Consider the following 19,899-nt stretch of genomic DNA (forward strand, 5'->3'; position numbering starts at 1 on the left):
ACGGACCCGCACGAATGGAGCGGTGCGGACGGCGGAAGGTTATGCAGGCGCTCGGATTGGGCTGGAGCAGAGCAGACTTCTTTTTGCTATTTTCAATTTTTTTTCGTCAGGTTGATGGCGGCGCAGCGATGAATGGATGAATGGATGATGTGAGCCGTCACTTTCAGGTGCCGTGGATGGGAGAGGTCTGAGGTGGTGTCGACGGACGAGGGGCGCGGCGGTATCCACCCATCCACCCACCCACCCACCCACCCACTCACCCACTGCAGCGAAGCAAAAGTCGATGGCAATTAAGGTTGTACCCGTGCCGTTTTCTCTCTCATCAGGTCGCGCGTCAACCTGAACAAGGATCGTTTCTTCTCTTTTCCCTTTCAGTCAATCATGCTCACATTGCTGACTGCTGCGCGTCTTGCACTTCTTGCGGCCCTGTCTGCCTGTCACCTCAGCCTCCACTGCCACCACCACTACCTCGACCCCATCACATCCGCATCATCCCTCGCTCGCATTCTTTTCATGCCCTGAAGCCGTCATCTCGCCAGTCACCAATCACCTGGACTCTGGCCGACCTCTGGCTCCAGCTCCACTCCCGTCCCGTCCTGAACCGACCAACGCTCGTCCCTCTGCCAGCATGGGGCAGCTCCGCTGATGCAACATGGATCACGACGACCTCGACGACGACTCTGCTGCTACGCCGCCGCCCCAGAGCCCGACCGAACCCCAACTCCAACATACAAATCCGGACAAGGCCGCGCTGATCCTGCGCGCATGCAGGGACGCCGACCTCGACCAACTAAGGGCCTTTGCGACTGAACAAGGCGGCCTGCTCGACGACGACGTGCGCAGGGAAGCGTGTATGTCGTGTTCTCCTGCAGCCATCCGCCGACAACTCTCTGACCCTCTCTCCAGGGCCGTTGCTGCTGGGCTCGCCCGCCTCCTCCTCCATTGACGACGACGACGCCGAGTGGACCACCCTCCCGCCCCACAGGGACGAGCAGCAGGTCAAGCTCGACGTGAACCGCTCCTTTGTCTACTACCCTAACGGTGCGCCTCTGCTTACACGGCAGCCCTGACAGCCGCGCCCTCACCTCAGACCGCAACAACTGACATGTCCCACATCGGTGCCTTCCAGACCAGACCGACGACCAAATCGCGATTCGCAAAGAGGAGCTCTTTTCCGTCATCGCCCAAGTCCTTCGCCGCCACCCCCTCTTGTGCTACTTCCAAGGCTACCATGATATTGTCCAAGTCTTCTTGCTGGTCCTCGGCCCCAGCCTGGCCGTGCCCGCAATCACGCGCCTATCGATGTTGCGCATCCGCGACTTTATGCTGCCTTCACTCGACGCCGCCATCGCCCATCTGAACCTGCTGCCTGCCATCATATACAGCGTCGATCCAGCCTTGTGCCGCCACTTGCGCCCCACTCAGCCTTTCTTCGCCTTGGCGGCCACAATCACAATGTACGCGCATGACATTCAATCTTATGGCGACATTGCCCGCCTCTTTGACTTTTTGCTGTCGCGCGAAGCCGTCTTTTCCGTCTACCTTTTCGCTGCCATAATCCTGGCCCGCCGCGCCGAGCTCATGGCCATTCCCGCCGACGAGCCCGAGATTCTACACTTCACCTTGTCCAAGCTGCCTTCGCCGCTCGACCTCGAAAGCCTCATTTCCGATTCGGACGCCCTATTCGCCCGCTCTCCTCCCGAGCGCCTCCCCTTACGCGCGTGGACAAATGTGTCACAATACAGCGTTCTCAAGACAACGCGTGATCCGCATGGCCTCACTACGCAGTCGCTGGCGGCGGCGGAGGAATTGTTTGAGATGCACGAAGCTCAGATACGTCGCGCAAAGGCCGTCCAGGCGCTGGCTCGCGGTGTAAAGCTTGGACTATATCGATATAGGAGGCCGGTTGGCGGACTCGGACTGGCAGTAGCAGTCGGTGTGTTGGCTTGGTGGCTGGGCCGCAACCCAGACTCTTTCCACACGTATAATAGCATGGTCCGGCTCGGCGCATCTTACTTGGGAGCAAATACCCGCAATTTTTTCGCCGTCTTTGCGGCACAGTTTAGGTAGAAAAGTTACGTCTAAGGGTAGAAGGGATTGTCTTGGACTACAGGTAGTCTTGGCGTTTACCATGGACCAGAGGAAAAGCATCAAAATAGATTCACCATATGAAAGTCTGCTTCCACTGCCAGTATTGTCGGTTTAAGACTGAAGTGGAAAAATGTTGAGTCACAAAGCTCTGAAGGCGGAACAAAAAGACACCGACGTCACACGTTCACGACTCGCACCAGGTTGCGCGTCAATCACGTGCAAAGGCGGTACCAAGTTGACAGCTCTCCAATTAAACCATCCAGGTTCCCAAGCTCCACTGCAGCTTCACCAAACCACGGCGCAAAGCAAAGCCTCCACCATGGCGAATCGAGGCTACGATGTCGTCGTAGACGTTGATGAAGAGGTAATTTTTACCCAAGCATAGTCTACCTTCTCCCTCCCCATTTGCTCTTCCGAACAAACGAAAGAGCCGTTTCAAGTCTGCGCATCCGAACCGGACACTTCTTTTGCTGACGCGTACCTTGATCGCAGGGCGACCTGGGCCACACCGACCTCCAGGAAGATCTCGAGTTCCACCCGTCGAGTACGTCAATCTGCCATGTGTCCTGATCTTGCGTCTTTTCCACCGCACCTCCGAGATCTCCACTTGCTGGAACAATAGCCTGAGCTGGCAGGCGAAAGGAAGAAAAGAATCACACCTTTAATGTCTTTTCCCGCAGATTTTAACAATTCGACCGGCGGCACGGGCAAAATCGCACCCGACAGCGTAGGCAACAACAACACGAATGGCGGCAGTTCGTCCGGGCAGCAAGGCGGCCGCGCACGAGGCGTCGACGCCGGTAGCAGCAGCGCCGGCGCCGTCGGTGGCAACCCGTCCTCCAAGCGCTACCTCTGGAGCATCGGATATTACCAGCAATTCTTCGACGTGGACACGAACGAGGTGATGCGGCGGTGCTGGGCGGCCGTGTTCCCGCGGACAAACTTTCTCGACGTGCTAGACGGCAATCCGGACCTATATGGGCCCGTGTGGATTGCGACGACGGTCGTCATGATTCTGTTCCTGACTGGCACCATGAGCCAGTGGCTGGCGCATCGAGGGGAAGAGCATTTTCCGTACGATTTTCGGTTGCTGAGTGGTGCGCTTCTCCCCTGACAGCTCGCACGATGAACAGGTCCAACTAACTCATATCATAGGTGGCGCAGGGCTCATCTATGGCTACACGGCGCTGCTACCCCTAGGCCTATGGGGCGCGCTCCGCTGGTTCAGCAGCTCATCCAGCAGCACGTCCAACGACGCGGCCAACCTCTCGGCAACGCCCTCGTCGGCCTCGATTCTCGAATGCTGGGCACTCTACGGCTACGCCAACATCATTTGGATCCCCGTGGCGCTCATCTCGTGGTCTCCCATCACCATCCTCAACTACGTCTTCGTCGGCGCCGGCTTCGCCGTCTCGGGCTTCTTCCTGTTCCGCAATCTGTGGCCCGTCCTCAGCGCCACGGACCACAAGACCAGCCGCATCTTGCTCGTGCTCGTCGTCATTTTGCATGCGGGTTTGGCTGTCGCGATTAAGATTTTGTTCTTTGCGCAAGGGAGCCCGGCGGAGAAGAAGAAGAGCGGTGGTGACGATGCGGACGCGCGGATGCTGTTGTTCTGAGGTCGTAGTTGTGGGCTGGGAGAGTTTGGAGGAGCCTTTTGGGCAGACGGACTATGGATGGATGACCATGGTGCCCACATCTTGCCGCTACCTCGCACTCGCCTCGGTCGTTGGACCAAGCAGACCGTCTGGCACGGATCTAGCGTGGGCTGGGGTGGGTGGGTGAAGACATGAGCACATGAGCAGAAGCTCGTCTAGCAATCACCAACCACAGCGCCAAGCCGCCGCCGTCGCCGTCCTCTGCTGTACGCATATCTCATGTATCGTTTAGAAAGGCAGCAAGTATTAAGCGGAAGAAAAGGAACACGACTTCTACACCTCTACCTCAGATCACACCATGCGCGTTATGGACTGGTACCTGATTTCTGGTCGTTGACACAAATCCGCATACATCTCGTGTGTCTATGCCTAGGTACCTTACGTTGTAGTCATGAATGCATACATGAATCAATAACGGTAGACTGACGACGCGACGCGCAACTCCGCGTGTCATCATCAACCAAAAAATAAAAAAAATAAAAATTAAAGAAATTTTTTTTTTTTTAAAAAATTGCGGCACTACTTCAACCGTTGCCTGCCTGCCACCGCCTATCTACTACCTTACATACCTTCCACACAACCCAACAAAGATACTGTGCCTTATGTAGGCGGGTAGGTATGTGGTGTCGACGCTGCACTGCCCTGCTGCCTACATCATGCATTCACACATGCACTCCGACCCAATCCGATTATCTGACTGTCTGTGTTTTCTTCTACATGGCAGGCAGGAAAAGACGGAGCGAGCAAGGAAGGAAGGAAGGAAGGAAGGAAGGAAGAGAGACAAAGATAGAGAAACAACGCCATAACACCGCGCATGCGTGCATGCGGAAACGGCGATCAAATCGATCAATCTGCAACGAGGAGAGAAGCATGTCAGACAGACGCGAAGAGAAGAGACAAACAAAGTATCTGGATAACTGGAAGATCAGGCCAGTATGCAAGCAGTTGAAAATGACGTATCTACATCTAGCACAAATTTTCAGACACCAACAGGGAACCATCGCTTCGCTTCTGTTTGTCTATCTGGTTTGGTCCAGCCCAATGCCTTGACCATGCCACCACACCACTACCACCCAACTTCATCGTACAGTACAAACCAAATCCAAATACTGCCTACCTACCCAGAAGCGTTTTACCAGGGGAAGTTACTCCATAACTCTCCTCAATCCTTTTCAATCAAACAATCCAAGCCGACCTCCACTCAACCAGCATGCTCCACAATCTCACTGACCAACTTGCCATTACGCACAAAACTCCTAACCTGCTCAGGAATCGGCATCTCGGCGTAGTCACCGTCCTCATCGCCCTCGCGCGGCGGCAGGTTGACGTTGACGCTGGTGCACTTGCTCGTAAAGACCTCGGTATTGAGGCTCTCGCGGCTGAGGTACACGGCCGCGCCGTCAACCTGGTCAAGCATGATGGTCGGCAGCGTGCCCAGCACCTGCAGCGCAAAGTTTGGGCACTTTATCACGTCGACCGCCGACACGAGCGAGTCGAGGATGATGCTGGCCCGCACGCTGTTGTCGATGCTGATGGCGTTGGCTTTGCCGATGATGCGGATCGTTGTGTTTTTGCAACGCGAAATCAGGATTGACTGCACTATCGTGGCTTCGATTTCGATCGGGGCTGGTGGGTTGTCAAAGTTTTCCTGGGCACGATTAGGATAGTCTCCTACATAAGCAAAGGTTTTGAAACTCACAATGATCCACTTGTTGCCATCCAGCACCTTCTTCTCCGGCTTCTTGGCCCTAAAAGCATCAGGCTTGGGTTTCTTTCCTGGCGGCGCGGGCGACTTGCTCCGCGCACTGAGACTATCGCTGCGCTCGGGCACCACCGTGCTGGCCCGCAGCGAGGGGTTCTTGTGCGTCTTCATGCTGTCATCAACCTTGCGCAAAGAAGAGGTGATTGCCTCGCCCTTGTTCAGCTCCTCGAAGACAGCACCCATATCTGCCTGGCCGGCGCGATTGCCCGGAGGGCCGCCAGCTGGTGGCGGAGGTGGAGGTGGAGGGACATTGTCAAAGTTAGGGAGCGGCGGAGGAGGTGGTGGAGGAACTCCGCCAGCGGCAGCACCGGGGGCCGGAGGAGGGACGCCATTGGTGCCGTCGGACTTGACCTGGCGGAGAGCTTCGGCGGCGTCAATGCCGTTGGAGTTGAATCGTACGCCCCTGGGGTGGTGCTCCTTGATGTATGCGATGAGGGACTTGAAGAGCTTGTAAAAGGACTGCACCCATTCCACGTTGTTCTTGTCACCCCTGCCGACCGTTAGCAACCAAATGCCAGTGATATCAGGGGAACCAACTTCTCCTTGTATTCCTTGAGCACCTTGTTCCCGTACATCTGAGCGCCGCCAAACAGTTCCGCCGCAGTATCCCCGGGCTTGACCTCCATCGTCACCCATGCCAATACACCCACACCGTCCGCGACCATGGTGAGGTGGTTCTTGATCTCCAGCTCCTTGCTGACCTGCTTGATCTGGTCCACCTTTTCCATGGCGCCCTGGAGATCCTTGAGCAGTTCCAAAAACGCAGTCGAGGCCATGTCTGGCTTCTTGGCCTTGGTCGAGACGAGGAGATATTGGCGCTGGGCAGCAAAGGCCTCGGCGAGCGCTTGGGCCTGGAATTGTTAGAGCCATGGCTTTCCGTGCAATTCACCCGCTGTGTACCTGCTCAGCAATGGTCCCGCCAAATCGCTTGCTCCGCTCCACAAAGTCTTTCAAATCCGAGTTAAGGAGCGCGTCGAATGCCTCAATCATGGCAGGAAGCTCTTCCTTTGCGGGAGCTGTGGGAGCGGGCGCTCCAGGCGCAGAGGGAGGCGCGGCGGCGGTTGTAGCAGCGATGGGAGCGGCATTGGGAGCGCCAGTCTTTTCAAAAGTAGAAGAAGCAATGTCCTCCAAGCGCGAGGTTGCGGCCTCGAGTCTGATTGCGAGCTTAGTAAAGGCGTCGTCTAGGATAAAAGATTTGGACGACACCCTGGTGAGCGGGTCTTTGTTGTCGTTGTCCATGGTTGCGGGGAGAGGACAGAGAGAAGGGTGGAGGATTACCGCTTGATGAGGGTGGTCAGGTTATGCATGTTGTTCTGCGCCATGGCGGCAGCTGCGGAACAAAGGGCCGCGGGGTGGCAGGAACGGCGACGGAGCTCGCTGGGAGGTGGAAGCTGTCAGGTCCTGGATTTTTGAGAGTTGATGGTGCGCGAGGCGGTTCCGTCCCCTTTAAGAGAGTCGCAACGGTGGAGAGTCGGCGGCAGAGCTGAGACAGGCAGCAGCGGGGTGAAAGAGGTCTGGATGAAAGAAAGTCAACACAAATGACAGGCAGGAGTTTGGAATGGTTTGGTCTAGGTGGAGCCAAGTTGCCGTCGGGGAGAAGAGAGACAGACAGGTGTTGCCCTCTGCTTCAAGCTTGGGCTCTCCCTGCCCGCGGTGAGGTGCTGCGGCGGCCACCGGGAGGCCGATCCCGTCTGCCGGCCGCCGCGTCGACGACTGCGGTGGACCGTGACGGGACGCAGTGCTGTTTGACACCGCGGCGACCGTCTCCGCGATACCGCCGTCGTCATGCAGGACAGAGATTCTTCCGACCCTCCTCTTCCCGTCTCGACCCTGCTCGACAGCCTCTCCTACATCAACATGGCCGACGACGATGCCCCCGCCATCGACTTTGTCAGCCTGGGCATGTTCATCCTCGGTACCGCGTCTCCATCTCCAGCACCCCAAGCTGTTTCCTGAGTGCGTGCTTTGCAGACGACATTGAATTCTTGCCGCCAAAGCCTCCTGTCCGAGATGTCATTGGCGGCGCTGGCGCCTACTCGGCCATGGGCGCCCGCATCATGTCCCCGCCGCCCCTCTCAACCTCTGTTGGTTGGATTGTAGATGAGGGCTCAGATTTCCCGGCCCAGGTCCGCCAGACGATTGAATCTTGGGAAACCCATTGCCTGTTTAGGCAAACGCCTGACCGATTGACTACCAGGGGCTGGAATGGCTACGGCGAGAATGAGCATAGAAGTAGGTGTTTGCTATTTGATTCTTGTCATGCGCTACTTCAGCCTCATTCCTCCTTGCCTCTTCTACTTCATCTCCTTCTAAATCTTCTCAGCATTCAAATATCTCACCCCAAAGCTTCGAATCCACCACGATTCTCTCGACGACAATCTCCTGGCATCAAAGTCGTACCATCTCATCTGCTCGCCCTCTCGAGCCATTGACCTTGCTGAAAACATTCTTCGACGCCGCAAGGACCTCTCTGCGCAGACGGGCAGATCGCTCACTCCACCCCTTTTCATTTGGGAGCCTGTTCCGGATCTCTGTACTCCGGAAGAGCTCGAAACTTGCCTGCAAGCACTGCGGCACGTGCATGTCGTGAGCCCCAACCACGGAGAGCTCGGCGCCTTTTATGGCCGAAGTACGACTCAAGCAAATGGAGATGTTGACAGAGAGGCCGTTCAAGATTGCTGCGACAAGTGGCTGGCTTCTGGTATAGGAGACCATGGCAGTGGAGCTGTCGTTGTACGGGCAGGCAAAGACGGCTGCTACGTTGCATCTCGTAGCATGAGGCTTTGGTTGCCTGCGTATCATCGCGATCCTTCCAAGGTTGTCGATCCTACTGGTGGTGGCAATGGCTTTCTTGGTGGGCTGGCAGTGGGCTTGGTTAGAGGTGGTGCCTCCTCCGGAGTTCAAAATTTGGAGGAGGCTGCCGTTTGGGGAAACGTTGCGGCAAGCTTCTGTATTGAGCAAGTGGGCATGCCACAACTGCAACCCCGAGAGAGGTGGAACGGAGACAGAGTGGAGGATCGGGTGAAGAGGTATAGAGAGATGTTGGAGGCAGTTTAGCACAAAGCAGCTGCTCAAAGTAGACATAGATTTAGAAGTCATCTCGGAGTCGACTCCTTTGACCAATCCTTATACAAGAATCACTCATAATCTAGACTCATTCATGGCGAATGCAAAAAGACCACAATATCCCCTCACTTCTATCACTGACAATGCCTTTAATGTGATTGGTTGATTGGGCCCGGCTGTTCAAGACTCCTCCTTCTCAGCGCGTTCATTCTCACGGATTTGCTTGCTCCAGCTGTACCATGTCAGCTCAAGTCCAATGCCATATGTCTCCCTCCGCTCGGGCCAATATACGGGGCAACTGACTTTCGGCTTGGGAAAAAGCGACCTTCGGCGGGCATCTTGTTGCGTTTTTCCAGGCTGGCGCTTGCGGTGAAGAGTGCCGCAGCAATACCGACGAGCACAGAGCCGATGACGGCCGTGTTGGTCTTCCAGTTCTTGGGTTGTCCGTACCAACCGCCGGCGGGCGACCAGACGTGCTTGGGGTATCTAGCAGGCGCGGTCAGCGAACTGGGCATGACGGATGGAATTGGGCGAAGGCCGGATTTGAGGCGCGTACGGGATCTTGCCACCTCCTCCCATGGCGAATACAGAGCAAGTTGAAGGATAGCGGGCAGAGAGAATGATGAGGCGAGGTTACTAGGAGCTGCCGGTGATTGGAAGCTTGGGCCGGTACACAACCAGACTTGGTAAGCAGGTTTACAGCCTCGCTAACCCCAAACCAGAGTTTCAAACGCGACGCCAAGCCTGGCGCTAGGACGGGCACTCGTCAGCGTCAAGCGGACGGGAATCTGAAATTTTGGTCTATACATCAATTGACGACCCCATCGCGCCCCGCGTTTTCGCTTGACCGGAGCTCAATTTACGCCGCCGTGTCTCTATCCCATATCTCCTCGCCCATGAAGCGCCTAAGGATAGAGATATGGGGCGGTGCTCGCTCGCTCGCCCAGCTCACAAGACCACGGCCGAGATGTCCTTTTCTACAACTCCACCAGCCGCAAGCTGTTCCTCAATTCCGACGAATACCCCTCGCACGCCTTCAATCCACCGTCCCAGCCCCAGAACAGGAATCTGCCTCCTCGTCAGAAGCGCCAGTCCACCGTAACCCACTCATAGACCCGGAAGACTACCCATCTCCACCATGGACGGCCGCAAGGAAGTCTGCCAAACTCGCCGCCCTCCACGCAAGACTTGCCATCCCCGAACGAGTCCCACTTGAAACCATGGCTCGTACGCTCGTCGATCCCTCTGCAGACAAAAACCCCGACTTCAACAACGCTTCCCTTTCATCATTGGGCGAAGACTTAATGGGATACTATGTTAGCGAGCACATCATCTGCCGCTACCCTCGACTGCCGACTGCCGTCCTCATGGCGACACAGGAAGCATACGTTGGCCCGGACGCTCTACGAGCCATTACGGCCGAGTGGGGTGTTGAAAGCGCCGCCGCGCCTGGTGGAGAAGTCGACCCAGGATACTTGCAGTTTAAACGCTTAGACCCAGGCACTGAATTTTCCGACTACCACGTCGGTACCTCGAGACCAAATGAACAAAAGGGCCAGGGCTGGAGGCGCAGTCAAACGAGCAAGATTGTCTATGACGATCAATTTGGAGGACTAAGAGGCAAGAGAAAGCTGGCCGAGGGCGGGGCACGCTCGACCGGAGTTGCGCACGATATGGCGTGTTCAGGTTTTGTCAGGGCGGTAGTGGGTGCAGTATATGTCCACGCTGGCCGCAAAGCGGCGCGGGACTTTGTTCACTCGCACTTCCTTAGTCGCCAACTGGATGTTGCCACGCTCTTTGACTTCCGCACGCCCACGCGGGATCTTTCGAAGCTGTGCGCAAGAGAAGGATTCGAGTCTCCGGTCGCGCGTCTGCTCGGCGAAACGGGTCGTGGCAGCAGAACTCCTGTCTTCGTGGTGGGTGTCTTCAGCGGCCCTGACAAGCTGGGTGAAGATTATGGTGCAAGTTTGGACGAGGCAAAAATAAGAGCAACGGCTTCTGCGCTCAAGAGCTGGTACCTCTACAGTCCGGTGGAATACACCAAGCCGAGCGATGTGGAGGACGGCCTGAGCAAGAAGAAGTGGCTGCCTAACCACATTGATGCTGGTGAAGTCGTGGTTTGAGCGAATCACATCGATTCTGTCACCATTGGCGTCTGGGCGAGGTGGACATTTGAGAATAAAATCGATTGGCAGCTTCATGCCGCCGGGGCGAAAATCAAAGGCGGAGCATCAAATGATGGGCCGGATGGCATCATGACATTTTGATGATGGTCGAGCAGCGCGGCTGGACTGTATCATAACACTCGAGGACTGTACAAGACATCGTGAAAGATGTCATCTCTCAACACTGGAATCAAATATCCACTCGGCAACTTCTAGTGAAAGGCGTGATGTTGGGGATATGTGGGAAAAAGATGATAATGCTTGGGCTACTATATGTATTGCTGGAATGAATGGCCAATCCAAGCACACGGACGAAGAAATACCAGTCCCTTGTCAAATATTGGGGACAAAGCGACTCCTCTGGCAGGCCAAGGGCCGGACTAGTGCAGCATTGTTCCTTGGATGAAACGATGGAAACTTCTGCAAAAGACGTTTCATAATATCGTAAATCCAGTATGCCATTGAACTTTTGAGCTGTTGAACGGCTGGTCAAGTGGTCCAGCAGCTGTTTAGATACGAGCCGGCACGGTGCAGGATCAAGGGTTGAGTTGCCTCGGACTTCAGGCATTCCACCCCGCCAAAAACCGACGCAGCTCTGCACACTTTCACTTTCGTCACCAACCGCTCGCGAGAATTTCAGCCTTGCCACAACACCTCGACCGCAGCCAACGAGTCATTCGCTCATAGGCCACTCTCGTCTTCGAGGCACCTCAACACACCGGCATCGGCTACGACTTGACTGTCTGTTGCCACTCCCACAACCGCCGGCAATTTTGCTGCATCCGGGCAACCACATAACCCTCGCGAGCACTCGCCTACGCGCTTTCAACCTCGATAACCCTTTCGTAACAAACCGCCACGATGCCGCCTAAGAATAAGGGCAACAAGAAGGCCCAAGACGACTGGGAAGCAGAGCTCGGCGAAACCATCGACCCGATAGCTGCGGCGACCGAGGCCGCGAAACAGGAAGAGGCCGAAAAGGATGCCGCTGAGGAGGGAGAAGAGACGGGCGGTGCCGGCGGCCTGATGGCAGCCCTCCGCAAAAACAAGGGCAAGCGTGCCAAGAAGGGCAAAATTCAAAACGACTTTGTCGAAGGCGAGGACGCATCCGCGGATGCCAGCGGCGCCGCTACACCCCAGCAAGAGGCCGTGGACTTGAGCGAGAAGGCCCCACAAGAGGCGACGTTCGACGACGATGAGTTTGCGCAGCCGGTCAAAAAGGGCAAAGGCGGCAAGGCGCAACAGCAGAAGCATGCCGCTGCGCAAGACTCGGACGAAGAAGGCGGCGGCGGCAAGCTCAAGTCCAAGAAAGAAAAGGAAAAGGAGAAGAAGGAACGTGAGAAGCAGCGTAAAAAGGAACAGGCCGCCAAGAAGAAGACAACGGCTCCTGCTCCTGCTAAGCCTGAGCCCGCAAAGGCTGAGGAGAAGAAGGAAGAGGCTGCTGTCCCCGCTCCAGAGCCGGAAAAGGCCGGAGGCAAGAAGAAGAAGCTCAATCCCGCGCTTCTCGCCCTCCAGAAGCAACAGGAAGAGCGCAAGCGTCGTGAGGAGGAGATTGCTCGCCTCGAAGCCGAAGAAAAGGCTCGTGCTGAGGAGGAGGCTCGCCTGGAGGCTGAAGAGGAACAGAAGAAGGCCGAAGCCAGGGCCCAGAAGAAGCAAAAGGAAAAGGAAAAGATCGAGCAGCTAAAGCGTGAGGGCAAGTACATGACCAAGGCTCAAAAGGAGGCTCAGGCAAGGGAACAGCTTCGCATGAAGCAGCTTCTGGAGACTGGCCAGGCCAAGGTTGCAGGTCTCGAGGATAAGGACGCCAAGAAGAGGCCCGTCTACGATAAGAAGAAGAAGAGCAACAAGAAGGCTCCTCAAACTCCGCCGTTCGAGGACACCAAGGCCAAGGAAGAGGAGGAGGCTCGCAAGAAGCTCGAAGAGCTCAAGTTGGCCGAGGAGCAAGAAAAGAAGGCGGCTGCTGAAGCTGAAATGGCTCGCAAGGACGCCGAGGCCAAGAAGCAAGAGGACGACGACGATCTTGACGACTGGGAGGCGCTTGCGGACAAGGAAGATGGCGTCACCAAGAAGCCTGTCAAGGACAGCTGGGATGCTGACACTGACGAAGAGGAAGAGAAGCCAAAGACTGCTGCCAACGGAAAGGCATCCCAAGCAAACGGCCAGGACGATTTCGAATCGGAATCAGAGTCCGAGTCTGAATCGGATTCGGAGTCCGAGGAGGAGCAGACGGCCGCGCAAAAGGCAGAGGCTGAACGCAAGGCAAAGGCCGCTGAGCGCCGGAAGCAGCAGCACGAAGCCGCCCTAGCTGCTCGTTCCAAGGAGGACCTCCGCTCTCCCATTTGCTGTATTCTCGGCCACGTCGATACCGGTAAGACGAAGCTGCTCGACAAGATTCGTCAGACCAACGTCCAGGAGGGCGAAGCTGGAGGTATCACCCAGCAAATTGGTGCCACTTACTTTCCCGTCGATGCTCTTAAGAAGAAGGTCGCTGTCGTCAACAAGGACGGCAAGTTTGAGTTCAAGATTCCCGGTCTGCTCGTCATCGACACGCCTGGCCACGAGTCCTTCACCAACCTCCGTTCCCGTGGTTCCTCGCTCTGTAACATTGCTATTCTCGTCGTCGACATCATGCACGGTCTCGAGCCGCAGACGATTGAGTCAATCAGGCTGCTGCGCGAGAAGAAGACGCCCTTCATCGTTGCCCTCAACAAGATCGACCGTCTGTACGGCTGGAAGAAGATTGACAACAACGGCTTCAGGGAGTCGCTTTCCTTTCAGGGCAAGGCTGTCCAAAACGAGTTCAGGGACCGTCTCGAAAAGACCAAGGTTGCCTTTGCCGAGCAAGGGTTCAACTCGGAACTCTTCTACGAGAACAAGTCCTTGGCCAAATACGTCTCGCTCGTGCCCACGTCGGCGCACACTGGCGAGGGTATTCCTGACATGCTTAGGCTCATCACCTCGCTGACTCAGGAGCGCATGACCAACAGCCTCATGTACCTCTCCGAAGTCGAGGCCACTGTTCTCGAAGTCAAGGTCGTCGAGGGTCTCGGTACCACCATTGACGTCATTCTCTCCAACGGTGTCTTGCGCGAAGGTGACAGAATAGTACTCTGCGGTACCCAAGGCCCCATATGCACCAACATCCGTGCGCTGTTGACGCCAGCCGAGATGAAGGAACTGCGTGTCAAGTCGCAGTACGTGCATAACAAGGAAATCAAGGCTGCCATGGGTGTTAAGATTTCTGCTGATGGTCTCGACGATGCCATTGCCGGTTCTCGTCTCATGGTCGTTGGACCCGATGACGACGAGGAGGATCTCGAAGAAGAGGTGAGCATTGCGAATAAATTGATATTGATCCACTTGCTAACTATACGGCCAGGTCATGGGTGATCTCGAGAACTTGCTGTCGCGCATTTCCAAGACGGGCCGCGGTGTCAGCGTGCAAGCGTCGACGCTGGGTTCGCTCGAAGCTTTGCTCGAGTTCCTGAAGCAGAGCAAAATTCCCGTCGCCAACATCTCCATCGGTCCCGTGTTCAAACGCGACGTGATGCAGTGCGGTGTGATGCTCGAAAAGGCCAAAGAGTACGCCGTCATGCTCTGCTTCGACGTGCGCGTCGACAAGGAGGCCCGCGAGTACGCCGACCATAATGGCATCAAGATCTTCGAGGCCGACATCATCTACCACCTCTTCGACAACTTTGTCGCGCACATGAAGGAGCTGGAAGAGCAGCGCAAGGAGGAGTCCAAGATGTCTGCCGTCTTCCCATGCGTTCTCCGTTCCGTCGCCGTCTTCAACAAGCGCGAGCCCATCGTCGTCGGTGTCGACGTCATCGAGGGCGCGCTGCGGATCCTCACGCCGATCTGCGCGGTCAAGGAAGACCCCAACACCAAGCAAAAGATTGTCGTCGAGCTGGGCCGCGTGTCATCGATTGAGCGCGACCACAAGCAGATTCCCATTTGCAAAAAGGGCCAGCCGTCGGTCGCCGTCAAGATTGAGGGCTCCAACCAGCCCCTGTATGGCCGCCACCTCGAGGAGAAGGATATCCTCTACTCGCACATTTCGCGCAAAAGCATTGACACGCTCAAGGAGTTTTACCGCTCGGACGTCTCGATGGACGAGTGGGCGCTCATCAAGAAGCTCAAGCCGCTGTTTGACATTCCTTGAGCGGTGAATTGTGCGTTTGGAGGTGGTTGAGTGAGCGGGAAAGGGGGTTGCTGGAGGAGGTAACTCGGTGCCTACATAGCCATCTACTATATGCGTGCTTGCTTAGGATACGTCACCAGCATCTTTGGCTTGGGGGCAGAGCGGAAGGGAAGAAGGGAATTGGGGCAAGAATACGCATTTCGTGTATCTGGTATTCATCTTCTGGTCTACTACTGTTTTATCCATTGTCCCTCACGTGTGTACATGATTTGCTCAAGCAGTTTCGTTGCTGCTGACATCTGACACCATCCAACAATGCTCTTCTTCATTGCGATCAGGCAACACTGTCGACGCCATCACACCTTCAGTCCGCTCACATCTGAGCCAACACTCCTCCCTCAACCCCCAGAAAACAGTGAAAGAAAGCTTTGCATACGCAAGCGAGCGACGCGGAAACAAAGTGAGTTCTTTCACGGATTTCTCCAACTGGACACCGAAGCTTGCCAGCACCGCTGCCGTGGAAGAATCATACTGGTCCGCATCTCTGGACGCGAGATTTTATGCCCGCTGCCAGGTGGTGCTTGCTGAGTGCGCACATGCCACGGTCCGCACGCACGCCGGCGGCGTCACAAGACTACCTACCTCCTGCGGCATGTGCTCAGTTCAGGATTGTGGTATGAAACCCGCCGCTCTTCCTACAGTAGACAGGACAAGCGCAGAGCTTCTGTCGACTTTACATGAGTCAATCGCAAAATGAGACTCTGCTCTTCAGATTCATCGAAAATGGCTTCCTTGTCTGCTGCTCCGTCGATCTCAAGTTGTTTCTTTCATCGAGTTATGGGCCGGGGCGTATCGTCAGGCGATGATGCGAATCTTCATCGTTCTCTTGAAATGCCACACAGTGCCATTATGGCAAGATGGATCATCGGTGCCACCTGCTGCCTTTCCAAGGCCGTACGTAAAGTTTGCCCGAAAAGGCAAAGAAAAGCAAATAGTGCATTCTTCAGCTTCAAGGACTCCATCGAAGTGAACTTCTCCCTGATGTCGTACAGGAAATTTTCTCACAGCTGCAGTGCAGGAGCAACAAGACAACCAACACTTCAATAGCGAGGTTTTTACACGCCTCCAGCCGCCTTCGGCGATGGTACATGACACGCGCAGACACGCACCCACGCCATCGCTATCACAAGGACCTTTCCTTCCCTTCCCTTCCTCATGCTCGTGGGCTGTGTGCAGAGCTGTCGTATAAAAGCCCGCCTCTCCCCCATGCCAGAAAGACCCAACATGCACGGAGTCGCAGAGCGGCTGCGACAGGGGAAATGGTGGTGACTGTTCTCTGCTTTGGCTCGTGGCCTTTTCACATACGGCGAAACGAGTGCTTTTCTGTCGGTCGTCCTGGCCGTCTGTCGTTGCAGGCCGCGCTTGGAAAATCAATGCCATTACTGAGTACAGCACATGATGACGATGATGCAGGGCTTCGTGGACTGATGGAGATGATAGTCGACATCGTTCATGGAAGGACGATGAAGAACCGGTGCCGTAAACTTCTCACTTCTCCTTCTTCCTGACCGCTAACGCGACAGGAGAGGCAAAGGGCCAGAAAGGTGCAGTGTATTGAACATGGCGATCCAGTCCAGTCAAGTCTAAGACCGCCATGGTCTTCCCGCTGTGCGTCTCTTCCCGCAATGTGGAAGGAATGCTGTAGCAGACGCCGTGAGCGAAGCAGTGCAGAAGGTTTTTATACTCTCAGGTCTACGGCATGGTACGTGCCGCGCACATGCGTCGCGTTGAGTGACATCTGACAGCCACGAAGCAATCACGACACCTACGCACGTGTCCTGCACTGTTTTCTGTCTGTCTGCCAGTCAGTATAAAAGCACCACCTCCTCCCACTCAAACACTCTTATCCGTCCATCAACATGGCACTGAAGAGGCTGCATGGGAACACATCACTTTTAATGTCCCGATTGTTGTCCTCCCGGCTTCCCCCCCCCCCCCCCCCCCCCCCCCCCCCCCCCAAAAAAAAAAAAAAAAAAAAAAAAAAAAAACCAGAAGCGACTGCTTTTTCCGTCACTTTGCTGCACCGCCTGGATTCCAAAGCTTGAGCATTATCTGGAATCATTGTCACTCCTGTGCATCATAGCAGCACGGCTGGAAAATGACGCTGGCGGGCAGGATGACACAGGGGTAAGTAGTGGTGAGTTAAGCGAATTTGCCTCGACGGACGAGTAGCGATGGTGGGAACGCAGAAGACCGAAACCAGTGAACTTCGAGTCTGACTTCTGCTCCCGGATCGTCGCACTGTCAAAGACTGCGTGGCTGCGTTGGAAGGAGGAGTGCTTGAGGGTGGAAGAGGTGTATTTGTAGTCTGGCACGTAGGTCGGTACAGAGCACAAATGGGCAGCCAGCCTGGTCGCGTGAGGGTTGCAGGTGGACATGTAGGTGCTGCTTGTGCGTTAGCAACGTTCTAGAGGCGAAAATCGCAGGCTCTTAGTCTCATCATCTAACTCGCACATCAACATATTCAGATACCGATTCCGATCCACTACTCTGCCAGCGCTCAACCAACACAAAAGGAACGACGCCTGCCAGCCGGTCGCCGGCGATACCGCTCTACAAACCGCAGACCGCAAAGAAAAAGGGGGTAATAAGTCGGAAATCCATACATCCGTCAAACAGCCAATCAATTGAAGAAAAAGACGCCACACCACACCGCATCAACAACTCCTCATCATCATCACTAAAAGTACTTGGTTACCATTTCCAGCGGCCGCCGCTTCTCCGTCGGCGGCGGCGACTCTTCGATACCGTCGATGACCTCGGCGTGGCCCTCGTTCGGAATGACGCCCATGAGCGCGGCCTCTTTGGGCGTGAAGGTAGCGTAGACGTCCGTCTCGTCGTAGTCGCCGTAGCCGTGGTAGGGGAAGAGTTTGTTGAGGAGGTAAAAGAGGGTAAGACTGACGAAAAAGCCTGCGGAAGTTAGGAGATGATGGGAAGGGAAGGAGTTGGGTGAGTGGGTCAAATGTACCGACTAAAAAGGCTATGTAGTACAGCTTGTACAGCGGCCGAGGCGCGTCCGTCCTCTCTTGCACTGTGTAGCAGAGACCACCGACTGTGGGCGCCCATCCCGCTATCCAGGCCGGGATGACGCGCCAGTTGAGGCCGTTCCAAAACCAGTACGACGAGTTCTTGGTCTCGTACAGGTGCGTGAGCTTGATGCGCTTGCGGCGCAGGATGTAAAAGTCGCACACCATGACACCCATGATGGGGCAGAGGAAGACGGCAAACGAGTCGAGCACGGCGACGAACGTCGTCGCGCGGTTGATGAGCTGCCACGGCTGCACGACCCACACGGCCAGGAACGTGATGAAGGACCCGCGCCGGATGTCGATGTAGCTCGGCCACAAGCCTGCCAGGTCGATGCCGCCCGCTACCGAGTTGCCGCAGATGTTTTCGAACATGCCGGCCAGCGCGAAGCCGACTGAGAGAAAGAAGACGCCGGCGCGCGCTTTGGAGGAGCCGTGGCCCGAGTCCATCATGCGCATAAGCAGGTCGGGCGGGTTCCAAAAGATCTCGCCGTACAAGACTTGACAGGCGCTTGTGACGACGAGACCGACCAGACTGACCAGCACACCGACGAGCCAGGCTGATAGAATTGTACCAGTGCAGTAGTGTCTGGCGTTCTTGGAGTAGCGGGAGAAATCGCTGCCGTTGGTGATGCCGGCCGCGATGCCGCCAATCATTTGGTTGATTCCCTTCATGATGAGCCAGGACGAGTTCCAAGCCGAGCCTGCCGGAATCGTCTTGCCCTGCGACCAGAGCGGACCAACGCCGCCTGATTGAGAGAGCGACCAGATGACTGCAAGATCAGCGTTGGCCGCGAGCTTCAAGTGTTGGATGCTTACGCATGCAAATCATCCCCAGGCCGCAGTAGATTGACGAGATTTGGAAGGGAAGCTTGAACTTCTCGGGTCGAATGAACAGGAACGGCACAGAGAGGAACCAAAAGACGATGAAGCCCACAAACTCATAGGTCGTGGTCGGCATGGATGCAGGCAAGGTGTTCTTCATCGAGGCGAAGGAGGGCCATATTGCGGCAATGCAGACGCTGTCGAGAGAGTCAGAGCCAATTCCCCAATAGATGTTCAAAATACTTACGCGACCAGTCGACCGCCATTCCAGCCTGCAAGTATTAGCTTGAGACTTGGAAAATGGACAAGGAGACTCGCATTGGACCGCACACCAGATAAAGTTCAACAAAATACGCTGGAGCAGAGCAATGTAGCTGCCGCGGAAGCCCCAGGTAAATCTGTTTTGAACAGTGTATCCAATGTGCCAGCGGAGACCACACCAAGCAATCAAAATGGCAAAGAAGCAAATGAGAGCCCTGCCAACGATGATGACCAGCATAGATTGCGCAACAGAGAGGCCGAAAGCTGGGGAAGCTGTCAGCAAAGGGAGACATGCTCGCGTGACGAACTCACTCAAAAACGTGTTTGGCGTCTGCCAGTTGGTCACATTCAAACTGCTGATGCACCTGTGGCTGTCTCAGCAAATGGCCCGCATGCTCGCAGGAATAACACCGTACCAGTAACCAAAGAAATGGAACCAGCCCCAGGTACGCCGATGGGGCGGAAGCGGGATCAAATCCCTGTTGCTCCAGGTGGTTGCGTCCTCATGGTCCTCTCCTTTGCCGTGCAACCGTGCTTTTTCCTTCCAGACGACGGCGCGCTCTCGCAGTGACGACATGGCGCGCAGCAACAGTAGCAGCAACTAGCGTCGATTGGAGGGAGGGGCAGCAGCGGCGCTGGACAGGAGAGCAAATGGGCTACGGGGCGCTTTTCATGACTTTTGGTCCCTTTAACGTGATAAGCAGCTTTGGTGGCGACGTGCAAATCAAAAGTCGTTTGCTGCCATTTGACTTTTTTTACTCGTTATCGCTTCCGCGTCCCGAGATGTGAAGCCGCCAAGGGTGGGTGAGTGTCGATAGGGTCGTCTTGTTCTGGTAAACGGGAG

At 55.7% G+C, this 19,899-nt stretch overlaps 7 protein-coding genes across 7 annotated transcripts; 5 read left to right on the forward strand and 2 right to left on the reverse strand.

Annotated features, from left to right (window-relative positions):
• The first annotated feature begins 249 nt into the window (after positions 1-249).
• IWZ02DRAFT_455913 (GTPase-activating protein gyp10) lies at positions 250-2,191 on the forward strand. The gene is made up of 3 exons (XM_066767817.1): positions 250-851; positions 907-1,041; positions 1,130-2,191. Exons 1-3 carry the CDS (start codon positions 653-655, stop codon positions 2,068-2,070), a joined length of 1,275 nt encoding a protein of 424 aa, XP_066621171.1. The 5' UTR covers positions 250-652; the 3' UTR covers positions 2,071-2,191.
• A 220-nt stretch (positions 2,192-2,411) lies between these two features.
• IWZ02DRAFT_311716 (Yip1 domain-containing family) lies at positions 2,412-3,836 on the forward strand. The gene is made up of 2 exons (XM_066764076.1): positions 2,412-3,188; positions 3,247-3,836. Exons 1-2 carry the CDS (start codon positions 2,756-2,758, stop codon positions 3,705-3,707), a joined length of 894 nt encoding a protein of 297 aa, XP_066621172.1. The 5' UTR covers positions 2,412-2,755; the 3' UTR covers positions 3,708-3,836.
• A 1,111-nt stretch (positions 3,837-4,947) lies between these two features.
• Positions 4,948-7,206, reverse strand: IWZ02DRAFT_522201 (adenylyl cyclase-associated protein; the record flags this gene model as incomplete). Its single annotated transcript, XM_066770824.1, has 4 exons — positions 6,409-7,206; positions 6,046-6,359; positions 5,446-5,998; positions 4,948-5,394 (listed from the first exon to the last, which is right to left on the reverse strand). The coding sequence occupies exons 1-4, from the start codon at positions 6,745-6,747 to the stop codon at positions 4,948-4,950; spliced, it is 1,653 nt and encodes a 550-aa protein (XP_066621173.1). The 5' UTR covers positions 6,748-7,206.
• A 159-nt stretch (positions 7,207-7,365) lies between these two features.
• On the forward strand, positions 7,366-8,565 carry IWZ02DRAFT_380837 (Ribokinase-like protein; the record flags this gene model as incomplete). The annotated part of the gene is made up of 3 exons (XM_066765128.1): positions 7,366-7,423; positions 7,480-7,740; positions 7,832-8,565. 3 exons carry the CDS (start codon positions 7,366-7,368, stop codon positions 8,563-8,565), a joined length of 1,053 nt encoding a protein of 350 aa, XP_066621174.1.
• Positions 8,566-8,907: 342 nt separating this feature from the next.
• IWZ02DRAFT_380653 (mitochondrial 54S ribosomal protein mL44) lies at positions 8,908-10,697 on the forward strand (the record flags this gene model as incomplete). Its single annotated transcript, XM_066765118.1, has 2 exons — positions 8,908-9,056; positions 9,542-10,697. Coding segments are annotated over 2 exons (1,305 nt in total), but the record flags the coding sequence as incomplete, so codon positions are not given.
• Positions 10,698-11,454: 757 nt separating this feature from the next.
• IWZ02DRAFT_311838 (putative mitochondrial translation initiation factor IF-2) lies at positions 11,455-15,051 on the forward strand. Its single transcript, XM_066764077.1, has 2 exons — positions 11,455-14,066; positions 14,119-15,051. Exons 1-2 carry the CDS (start codon positions 11,601-11,603, stop codon positions 14,902-14,904), a joined length of 3,252 nt encoding a protein of 1,083 aa, XP_066621176.1. The 5' UTR covers positions 11,455-11,600; the 3' UTR covers positions 14,905-15,051.
• Positions 15,052-17,405: 2,354 nt separating this feature from the next.
• On the reverse strand, positions 17,406-19,849 carry IWZ02DRAFT_311862 (uracil permease). Its single transcript, XM_066764078.1, has 7 exons — positions 19,472-19,849; positions 19,368-19,420; positions 19,113-19,319; positions 19,042-19,066; positions 18,789-18,991; positions 17,912-18,742; positions 17,406-17,853 (listed from the first exon to the last, which is right to left on the reverse strand). The coding sequence occupies exons 1-7, from the start codon at positions 19,630-19,632 to the stop codon at positions 17,624-17,626; spliced, it is 1,710 nt and encodes a 569-aa protein (XP_066621177.1). The 5' UTR covers positions 19,633-19,849; the 3' UTR covers positions 17,406-17,623.
• Between the last annotated feature and the right edge of the window lie 50 nt (positions 19,850-19,899).

This window comes from Phyllosticta citriasiana (genome assembly GCF_038021145.1).
Source record: "Phyllosticta citriasiana strain CBS 120426 chromosome Unknown IWZ02scaffold_9, whole genome shotgun sequence".
Classification (NCBI taxonomy): domain Eukaryota; kingdom Fungi; phylum Ascomycota; class Dothideomycetes; order Botryosphaeriales; family Phyllostictaceae; genus Phyllosticta; species Phyllosticta citriasiana.